At 42.5% G+C, this 10,111-nt stretch overlaps 1 protein-coding gene across 1 annotated transcript; it reads left to right on the top strand.

Annotated features, from left to right (window-relative positions):
* The first annotated feature begins 3,783 nt into the window (after positions 1-3,783).
* Positions 3,784-8,283, top strand: si:dkey-12l12.1. Its single transcript, XM_041961741.1, has 6 exons — positions 3,784-4,138; positions 5,847-5,894; positions 6,754-6,864; positions 7,222-7,338; positions 7,633-7,713; positions 7,812-8,283. Exons 1-6 carry the CDS (start codon positions 4,016-4,018, stop codon positions 7,881-7,883), a joined length of 552 nt encoding a protein of 183 aa, XP_041817675.1. The 5' UTR covers positions 3,784-4,015; the 3' UTR covers positions 7,884-8,283.
* Positions 8,284-10,111: the final 1,828 nt, after the last annotated feature.

Raw genomic sequence — 10,111 nt, 5'->3', positions numbered from 1 at the left:
AAGGACACATAAACGGAAAGTGAAATGTAAGAGGCCAGACAATAATCCCTCTTTGTTCAATGACAAACGCGCAAATTGCAGCACAGCCGTACTGTTTTTCCTAAGCCTCGTCCTTGGCTTCCTCCACTGTTTCCACATGAGAGGATTGAAAGCCTCGCTGCTTTCCTCTCCCGCGCACCTTTCAGAAAGCTGTTACCAAAGCAGCCGCATAGAAAGACGAAGAGGGCAATGTGCTGTAGAGGAGTATTGATTTGCAATCAGACCTATGAGCCTGTCCAGTTGTACAGAGCCGAGTAGGGAGACATGAATTTCAGTGTCTCATTTCTCATCTACAGGTTATTACCTACATCACCCTAAATAAAATATACAAACACTGTTTGTGCCGTACCCTTACCTCAGGGAGTTCTCTTCATCTCTCACACACATACAATAAATGCATACAATAATGCAAAGACATGACTGGAAAGCGCTATCTGGAGCTTTGGTTTGCCAAATGGCCAAATCACCTTGATGCACAGGGAGGCTAACTGACTGTCAGTTGGTCATTGCATCCTGAAGCATGTGGCCTCCAAGCGTGAAGCAAATCCACTCACACTGGCAACTATTTGTTTTTGTGTTCACATTTGTACATACAGTACAAATATGTAGAGCTGTACAGGATAGGCTAGTTTTATAGAGCAAGATTGATCTGTAAGACAGAACACAATCCTTTTAAATGTTTGTTAGATAGATTTTCTTTGGTTTTTCCATTGTTTTTTTTCCTTCTTGTTCATACAGAATGAAAAGCAAATTGGACTGGGGCGGCACAAACAGCCACAAAAACATACATGCGCAAGCTGAAAAGGTCTTTAAGCACGTTATGAAGCTGCCTCTTAAATATACAGTCATGAAAAAGTGGAGAGAGCGGAGGGGACTGAGCTGAACACAAACACACAGGAACAGCGGTGCTAGGTAGCGTGGGGCTAACCTAGCCTACAGATCAAATTTGACAGGCAAAAATTAATTTTGCTCTAACAACACACCTTTAAAAGGCAAAAAAAATGTTTTAACAGACATTTTGGGAAATACGTTTATTTGCTTTCTTGCTGAAGGTTAAATGATGTAGAAGATTAATCGCACTCTCACACTACTTTTTGTTCAACATCAAGCTAGCAACTAATTTGCCTATTCTAGCGTAAAGACAGTTCGGATGGGGATAACTAAGCTAGCTTGGCTCTGTACGAACGTTATAAAATCCACATACCTGCTCCTCTTAAGCTCACTAATTGACATATTATTTATCGTGTAATATCTTGTTTTGAGTTGCACAATATTTTGACTCTTTATGTTAAGCTAAGCTAACTCTGTCTTGGAAGTAGCTACAAGAAAGCAAATTTTCCAGGACATTAAACTATTCCTTGATCAATTAACGAGGTTGGATCACCCTTTTCCACAAAGCAAATATTTTAACATGCCCCTACCCCACTACGTCAGTAGAAAGGTCTACTTCCTGCCAAAGGAATGGCCTTTGTGAAGATAGTTCACAGTGAGGTCTGTGGGTTATACAGTCACATGGTAACAGGAACAACATTTCTGGAAAGACACGAACCTGTTGAACTTTGTGCATGTTTTTTGCAATGTTCTCAGCATCACAAACAAAATTCCATTCGCCTCCATAGTATTAGGGCGGAGGCATTATTTTCAGAGACAGATATCTCCAAATCTGGGCAAATTAAACCAAAACTATCTGAACAGAAACCGTTGGAGTTACGTGACAAAATGTTTCTTTGTAATTTAGGTGAACCAGCCCTTTCACAAATGGGCCAGCAAGAGAGACGATGTTTCAATTACATAATCCAAAACATCCATTACTTTATGAGTCATGTCTCCTAATCCAGATGTTGTTTCCGAAGTCACGTTTCCTGTTTTCTCTCATCTCTCATCCTGCAGCCAAACAGCTTTGTTGCTTACCCTCACACACGAACACAAACACATTTCTGCATTTATTTATGTGTCATATATTACCTGTCTTCTCATCTCTTCTCAGAGCAGACAGTGCACAGTGGGGGAAAAAAGGGTGTTTTTTTCCCCTTTTACGCAAGGTCAACAGCTGCTAGCCGTAGAGCAACATCCTCAGGCACATTGACAGCAGCTCAAAGCAGAGCCGCTGATGAATGACACTTCCCATAGGGAGGCAGGGGAGGCGAGGACTGAGAGTGGCTCCGCATAGCAATTTTTTACATTTAACTCCCTCAGATGTATTAAAAAGTTGCTTTAAACTTGAAAGGGTAGAGTGAATAACAGGGATTTGGAGTATGAAATAACTCTCCCTCGCTGTTATTACTGTCTCTTTACATGGCCACATTGTGGTTTGTGAGAGGTTAACGTAAACTTGTAACCTTGGTAATTTGATTTTTGACATGCCTTACAGGAAGTCATCTGATGTTTTGTTAAACTTAAGTACAGACTGCAATTTTGGAAGGAACTACTCCGAAATGAATTGCTTGGTCTGTCCAGTAACATGGCTGACATGTTTGTCCACTTGTGAGTGCATTTGAGATTGGCTGCCAAGTAAAGCAGTGTTTTGCTGCTTTGAGGTCATTTTTCACTCGTCCCTTCCTTTGTCTCCTGATGAAACGTTCCCTCCATCAGTTCACATCATTAGCCTACAGCTGTCTCGCCAGTGGTCTCGCCGAATCTCCAGGGAGAAGCTTGCAACAGCGGTTCCTACACAGTGTCAAACATATCTCAGAAAAAAATGGAGGGGAGACAGGGAGGGATTGGGAATGGGAATGAAGATGAATAACCATCTTTCATTTCCCCCCTCAAACTGTGACTCACTCAGAAATTGTCAGAGACATTGCAGATGCTTTCCCAATCTTGTTCAGGTTTGTTGAGTAAGAAGCAACATCTCTCACTAATACGCTAGAGGACAGGAAAGTGGTGTTCGGGCTTGTCCTGCACTGGAAATGAAACTTTAACTTCCACTATTTTCACAGCGGTGCATTTGCGAACCATAGCGGGAGACAATTCCTCTGTGACCTGAGCCTGAGGCTTGAAGACTTGATTCTCGTCTCTCTCGCTCCCACTCACTCTTTCCATCCTGTAATACACCTTGAGACAGGGCGCCTATTCATCTGCAACTTGCCCCATCAGGAGATGCTTTCTTTATGGCATGCTATGTTTTAAAGACTATAAAAACTCCCACAGAGGTATATTATCCCCCCTCAACAGGCTTTACAGATAATGTAAAACACACTGTACAATATAAAGAGAAAATCCTCCTGTTTTTGAGCTTTTTCTTTCCCAGCTGATCACAAGAACGTTCCCTTGACTACAATAGACTTATCATGATTCTTACGCACATCTGACAATTGTGATTTCATCTCCTTTGCCAGTCTCCAGTCAACAGTAGTCTGCAAGCTAAAGGTTGGATTGACAGTGTTGATAGCTGCTGTATATTCCACTGAGAAGTCTGCTGAGGAGTAATTACTGTAATTCTAAAAGGCTTACTGAAGTGTTTGGATCCGTGCAGAACTATATAAACAGCACAAGGAAAGCGATTCATCTACAGTGAGCCAGCAGACAAATTCCCCACATAATGCCGCATTTCTTCAAGACATTAAAAGAACCAAACCACCAATTTTTCATTTGTTATGTGCAGAGGTTTGTCAACGCAAGTTTCCTCTCCCCCTCGCCTCTCTCTCCACTCTCTCGGCGCTCTCTCTTATTTACGCACACTTTGGCAGCAGCTACTGTGCATGCATAAGTGGAAAATATCCTTCATGCTTGTCTAAGGGTAGGGTTCGTGGAGTAGGGGGAGATTTTTAAAGGGGAGGCCCTCAAGATGTCTGACATGTTTCTGCAGGACCGCAGACCACTGGCTGGCGCATAGCACAGGCTTGTGGTGGGCTGTTTGTCTGCGTGAAGCTGGCATGGCCTCCCGTTCCCCTGCATCTGTTCCCCATTAGCAGAGCCGAGAGTATAAAGCAGGGAGCTGACAGGGGCTGGGAACACTCGAGTTCCTGCCTGGATCATGGGGTTTACTATCTGGCTGTGCGCGCTCCTCCTGCAGGCGAGCCTGCTGTCACACGCCCTCGACTGCTCAGGAGCAACACAGGGAGAGCTGTGTGTCGGCGGACGGACCGCAGACGGACAGGTAAGAGACGCACTTCTAATGGACGTGATAGTTAGGGAAGGAGAGCGGTAACCAAGGTGTTCATTAGGTATCAGTCATCATCTGTGCTGTTGTGACACTACAGAGGTAAGTGCAGCCTGGCTGAGTCTGTTTAAATGTTGTTTGCCGGACCAAATGACATAATAACTAACCCTCCTCTCACACGAAAGTGAAAAGAATATGAACTATAAGCGTCTTCTCCAAGAAGGACGCTGCTGAACACTTCACATAACCCGAGCTGCCAGTGACAAGTCAGTTTGAGCTTAATTTTAAGAGAATGGTGTGTTTAAAAGTTGGAAATTATAAAATTGTTTAGACATTTCTGTCAGGCTCTTTTGTATGAGCCACATCTCAGTTGACTCAAAGCTTAGAAATCTGTCTCGAACTCATCTGCTTCTTTAAAGCAACATTTCCTCAATGTGACTGGCATTTATTTAATGAGGGGAATCATTCAGGATTCACCTTATCAATCAGTTTAATTGGTGACAATCTCGAACAGTTCGTACGTTCAGTTTCGGCTTAAATGACTGGAAGCACAGTGATTTTTGCTCAGACACAGTGTGGTCAGTGTTTATACAGTAGCTCAGGTCAGAGGAAGCCAGTAACTCTGCTGGAATGTAAGTTCACTCTGGCTCCTTCACGAGAGGCTGCTGTGACGATAATAGTGGTCAAGTGTGTTTCGGGATGGCAAGAGACGTGAACAGTCTAACTCTGACCTGTGGAGACGTATAATTTTTTTTCCTAACAGAAACAAAGTCCCATTGTAATGGGTTTTGCAGTCATAATGCCACCGCACCAAAAATACACCCCTCCATGGAATTAAATCTTTCAGTCCCCTTTCCGGCTTTTCATGTGGCTAGCCGGCTGTTATACTTTAAACTTGTGGTTAGCATTTTTCTGTGGACAGTCCTCATGTTCTGTCCAAAGTAATCAACCTCATCTGGACAACGGGTTCGACAGCTGCTGAAGGAAAAAGAAGGATTTTCAGCCACACATGAAAGAGTTTTCATTGGGCATTCTGTTCCATCTGAGGGAGTTTGTGCCACATATGTGCTTTTCTGCAGCAGCTATTTGTATTGTAATTACAGCATGCGCAATTTCAAGCTTTACATGTGGTGGGAACTAACTAATACCCCATGCAGCATCTTTTCAGAGGCTACATTTGGTTCAGTTTACTTGTCCTTTGCCTTTTTTCCACCAAGGTCATTTGTGTTTATAATGGAGTGAAATATACCGAATGAGTGATTTATAGGACTGGGCAACACATAACAGCAGAAAGCTAGAGGGAATGTGGCAGGTTTTGCTTAATATCCTACACACAAAACACTCACACATCCCCACGCATGCAAAACACAGCCAGAAGATCCAGAAACTGTGGCATCCACCCAGAAATGCTGCCATGTTTGCTGACTTATTGAGTTATTTTTTTTGTCATGTAATGACATAAATGAGCTAGACCGGACATGATTCTGACTATTTACTTACCCTATTGCTAAATGTCACATATTCATAGTTAATAATGCAGAGGCCAGCTTTCTAATTAGTATGCACAAACAATACTATGTTTGATAACAATGTAGTAAATTGTGCTGCAGTGTAAGAATTTTCATGTCATTCATGTAATATGAATCCACATTTGTTGTCAAAACAGTACCAGTGTTGACTCTTCCTCTCCTCTTCCTCTTCTCAGTATGATGACCAGAAGCAGCAGAGGGCGCTACCCTTAACTGAAGGACTGGTATGTGCCACCACATACTCGCTCACTATTCTACTCAAGGTTACTGCCTCAGTCTGACAGATGAGGCAGAAACAAACAACAGAGGGAACTTAATAATGATATGATGAAATTGTGGCGACAGTGAAACCATAGAAACATTGCTGTTTTTGAAACTGCAGAGAGAAACGCACACAGGCAGGGACACACACACTAGCGACGTGTGTGTCCCTACATCGAGCATGTTGCAATTATCCTTCAACCCTAAAATGTACAGCTGTTGTGCCACAGCAATTTCTCAAATATTCCACAAAGCTCTCTCCACAATGAAAACTAAAACAATCATCAAAATATAGGTCAACAGCAATCACTGGCAAATCAACAGCAAATATTTTGTAGCTAATGTAGGCGGCGTTGTTTTCAACAGACTGGAAAAAGAGAAACAGTCGGAAGTTATTATCCAAGACTGGAAACAGTCTTTTTATTTCCACACTTACGTAACTTTGAGGGAAAAGGGGACTGATGGAGTCAAAGCCCTGCAGTGCTCTTATAAATGTACCACAAAGTCCTAATTGGTAAACTGAAACCTGCTGTTTCTCAAAGTGACAGTCCATTTATTAGGAAAATGAGTGGATCAATGGCAGCGCTTCATTTATGTGCAGATCAATGAGAAATGCAGGAAATGCCACTGACAATAATAATTTTGCAGTTTCCTCCCATTTATGTTGGAGATTGACAGACAATTGAAAAGAAAGGAGACTGAATGTGAGGACTGGGACAGTACATAGCAGGAAATGACATGAGGCTTTACCACACAGGGAGAGACGTGCAGGAGCTGTTGTCTCACTCTGCGGTTGTGGTTGTGACTGTGTCACCCTTGTAGGTTTTGTTCAGACGTAAGAGACAGTTGGAGCAGAGGGGTCCCACCCACCTGAGCCGCTCCAGCCTGCCTGGGGCCATGTCTGTCAAAGGCTTCCCTAACACTCTCATCCAGGTAAACCACACTTGTTAGTCACGCAGGACTCAGAGGGAGCAAAAGCCGAACGCGGGGGAGGTGGGGACTGGTTTACAGCGATGACTGCTGCTGCCAAAGGTCCAGCGAAGTTTTAGTCATACTGCATCATCTGAATGTGCTCAGATACAGAAATGATACATAGAAACCACATCATTTGTTCACTAATTTGATTTTAAAAAGCACCACATAAGAGCAAATATGTTACAATAGCATTGCAGTGAGAGGATGATAATCATGTAAAGTTCAACAAAAACTGTTTTCCAAAGAGAGCACACACAGTACACAGCATGTATCGATGTATGCAGCGCACTAATCCCTGTGTCTGTGGTTTCTTAGGCTGATAGGTCCAGGCGACACTTGGTTCAAGCTGCAAATAAGAAAAAGAACAAGCGTAAATCCCGCGTCGGCTCCTTCTCCCTCCTTAGCAACGACAAGACATCCACCCCCCTACAGGTGAGTCTCCATGGCAACCCACGAGCAGAGGAAACAGCTGGGGCAAAGAGGCCGGATGTGCAGGCAGAGTTATAAGGCCACCATGCTTGGTTTTATTGGATCCGTTTGGCCTACTCACTGGTATTCTCTGTTGGCTGAAATGGCCTTTTCATATCAGGCAATCATTCAGACAGCGTCCTTTCAGCTTTGCAAAGGAAAATGTTCAAAATAATTTCTGCTGAAATAAGTTGATGTCCTCACAGAAAATGTCAGCTATTAAGAACAACACTTTCCTGTGTGGGATTTCTCTTCCAGGTGATTAGAGCAAGGAGACAGGTGAAGATTGACCCACCCAAGAGGGGCACATCGGGTCGCTCTGGGGCTTTCTCTGTCCTGGTGAGTCATTACTTTGTGTCACCATATTACTTTATTCTTCTTAACACAAATGTGCTGCTTCCAATGAATATTTACATGATGTGTTCTCTGCTCTCCAGGGAGATCCACAGAATGATGGACAGAACGACAGACCCAAAAGAAGCGTACAGAAGATGGATGCTGCAAAATAAAATGTTCATAGTGTGCACAGTACAAATGTGTCCACATTCGACCAAAAAAACCATGTAAACAAACTGAAGATTGGTGTGAAAATCTGACATTAGGAGTAAGAACTTCTGTGTTTACTTGGTTTTGGTAACCTTCAGGTGTGTTGTCCACCATTGCTGTTTCATCTGTAAGATAGCTTACTTTAATCAGCCAGTCTGCACTTACAGATTCTTTTTATGTACTATTTTAAGTTTCTAATATATTCCTGCATGTTATAAAATCACAGAAGATCCCATATTAATATTCTAGTTTGCCATTTTGTTGTAACCTATTTAATCACAGATTCCTTATGAAGATTGGGGGTATATTTTTGCAGAAATAATACTTGTGTTGTTGTATCAGAATTCAATAAAAGTTTAGTGGAGAAATATGGTGTAAAAGTCTTTAAACATTAAACACTTCATGGTCCACTAGAGGCTTCTCCATAAAACTGGATAATAGTTTTACACTCCCAGCTCCATTAAGAAATTGTGTTGAGTTTTTGTAGCTGTTCAGTCTTTCCCGCTCCCTCCCTCCCTAGAATACCATTATTTTACCACACAAGGGTCTGTGAAACTGCCTACAGCTGATTCATAAGATAAGGTATCATGAGGTTGAAATGCCTCTAAGTCCCCAATTACAGGTAGCAAGTGTTGCAGCTTTTGTGCATGGTTGGCAAAGATGACAGCAGCATAAACTTGCAGGAACCACTTTTCTTTAAAATGGCCATAAGCCATTTACATTACAGCATCTGAAGGAATGCATGAGCAAGAGAGAGAAAAATCTAAATGTAGTCCAGACCATCTGTTTCAGGAGTCAAATTTAGTCTATTTAAATATATTGTGTCATTTTTAATTCATTTGGCCAGGAATGGAAACGCAGTGTGGTCTGGACCAGAAGATTTGAGTGTTTCTGCAGGGCACTGACGTAAATGTGTGCACAAAATCTGATCTGCTCTGCATCTGGGTCTCTGCCTATTTACAGCATATCAGATTAAACAAATCACCTGTAACTCTGAGAGAAACAGCACTGTACTGTGATGGGTGTAGGCTGGGTTAAAAATAAAAGCGGCGCAAATTATATTTAAATCTGTATTCAGGTCCACCCAAAGTGATGCCACCAGAAAATCCAGAGTATGAGGCAATCTGATGAGGAAAATGAGCCTGTGTAAAAGTGTAAGGCAATCTAAGCGAATAGCATGAGTCATCCTCCGCTCATTTACTGATCAAAGCTCTCAGCTCATGACGTAGGTATGCAGTACTCACAGTCTCATTATTATGGTTTTATAGACACAAACAGAGGGAAATGGAAAAAATAACATGACAAAATGTTATTTATAAACTTGACATTTTCCCTGAAGCACATAATTGGTGTTGAATATGCTCCAGCAGCTCGCTCTGGGAGAATATAGACGAGTGTAAGGTCCCGAGTTGCTGACACAGTCATCAGATAACCTGGATTAGCTGGTTGTGAACCGTCTTGGTTGGTGTTGTCTTGGTGACAAACCACTGCAGGATGCCGTTGTGATTTCGCAGAAACAGCAACGCTCTGATAAAGACCAAGATCTTATTATTCCCATTTAGAAGCAACAAGAGAGCCACAGCCTCAGCTCACTCCCCTGTCATCATCTCTCTGTCTCTGTCTCTCTCTCTCTCTCTCTCTCTCTCACACACACACACACACACACACACACACATACAGTGCTGTGACAGCTGCCAGCAGGGTATCACTGATTGACTGTACCCTCGGGCTAATGCATCCTGGGAACCTGATGATGACCTGATGGAACGAGGCAAAAGTGTCTGAGAGTGCATATTCATTGCGCAACAAACAGGCTAATCCTTAAAACCCATATTACTGTCCACAGACACGTTGTAAATAGCAATCAACCATGTAAACCCATTTCCTCTGCTGATGCAAATACAAAATCAAAGAGGAGACACTGCGCTTTTTGGGTTTTTCCCTTTCCTTGAAGGTCCAGTGTCTTTGATTTAGGGGGATCTATCAGCAGAAAGGCAATATAATCATAGCTATGTTTTCATTTGCGTACAATCATCTGAAAATAGGAGTAGTTGTGTTTTTATTACTTTAAAATAAGCTCCGTCATGTTTCTTTCTATAGTAGCCCAGAACAGACAAACCAAACACCGGCTGTAGAGCCTTCCATGTTTAAGCGGTAGGGATGAGGGGTGTTCAGTTGGTTGCAATCTGCA

Source organism: Chelmon rostratus, chromosome 20, assembly GCF_017976325.1.
Source record: "Chelmon rostratus isolate fCheRos1 chromosome 20, fCheRos1.pri, whole genome shotgun sequence".
Taxonomy (NCBI): Eukaryota; Metazoa; Chordata; class Actinopteri; order Chaetodontiformes; family Chaetodontidae; genus Chelmon; species Chelmon rostratus.
Note: the sequence above shows the minus strand (reverse complement) of the source record. Positions and strands in the feature narration are given on the sequence as shown.

What these genes read in the sequence shown, in the direction of transcription:
- si:dkey-12l12.1 (XM_041961741.1), top strand. Translation starts at nt 4,016, where the DNA reads ATGGGGTTTACTATCTGGCTGTGCGCGCTCCTCCTGCAGGCGAGCCTG. An exon ending in AGACATCCACCCCCCTACAG is followed by an intron (nt 7,339 to 7,632) that starts GTGAGTCTCCAT and finishes TTTCTCTTCCAG; the next exon opens with GTGATTAGAGCAAGGAGACA. An exon ending in CTGGGGCTTTCTCTGTCCTG is followed by an intron (nt 7,714 to 7,811) that starts GTGAGTCATTAC and finishes TCTGCTCTCCAG; the next exon opens with GGAGATCCACAGAATGATGG.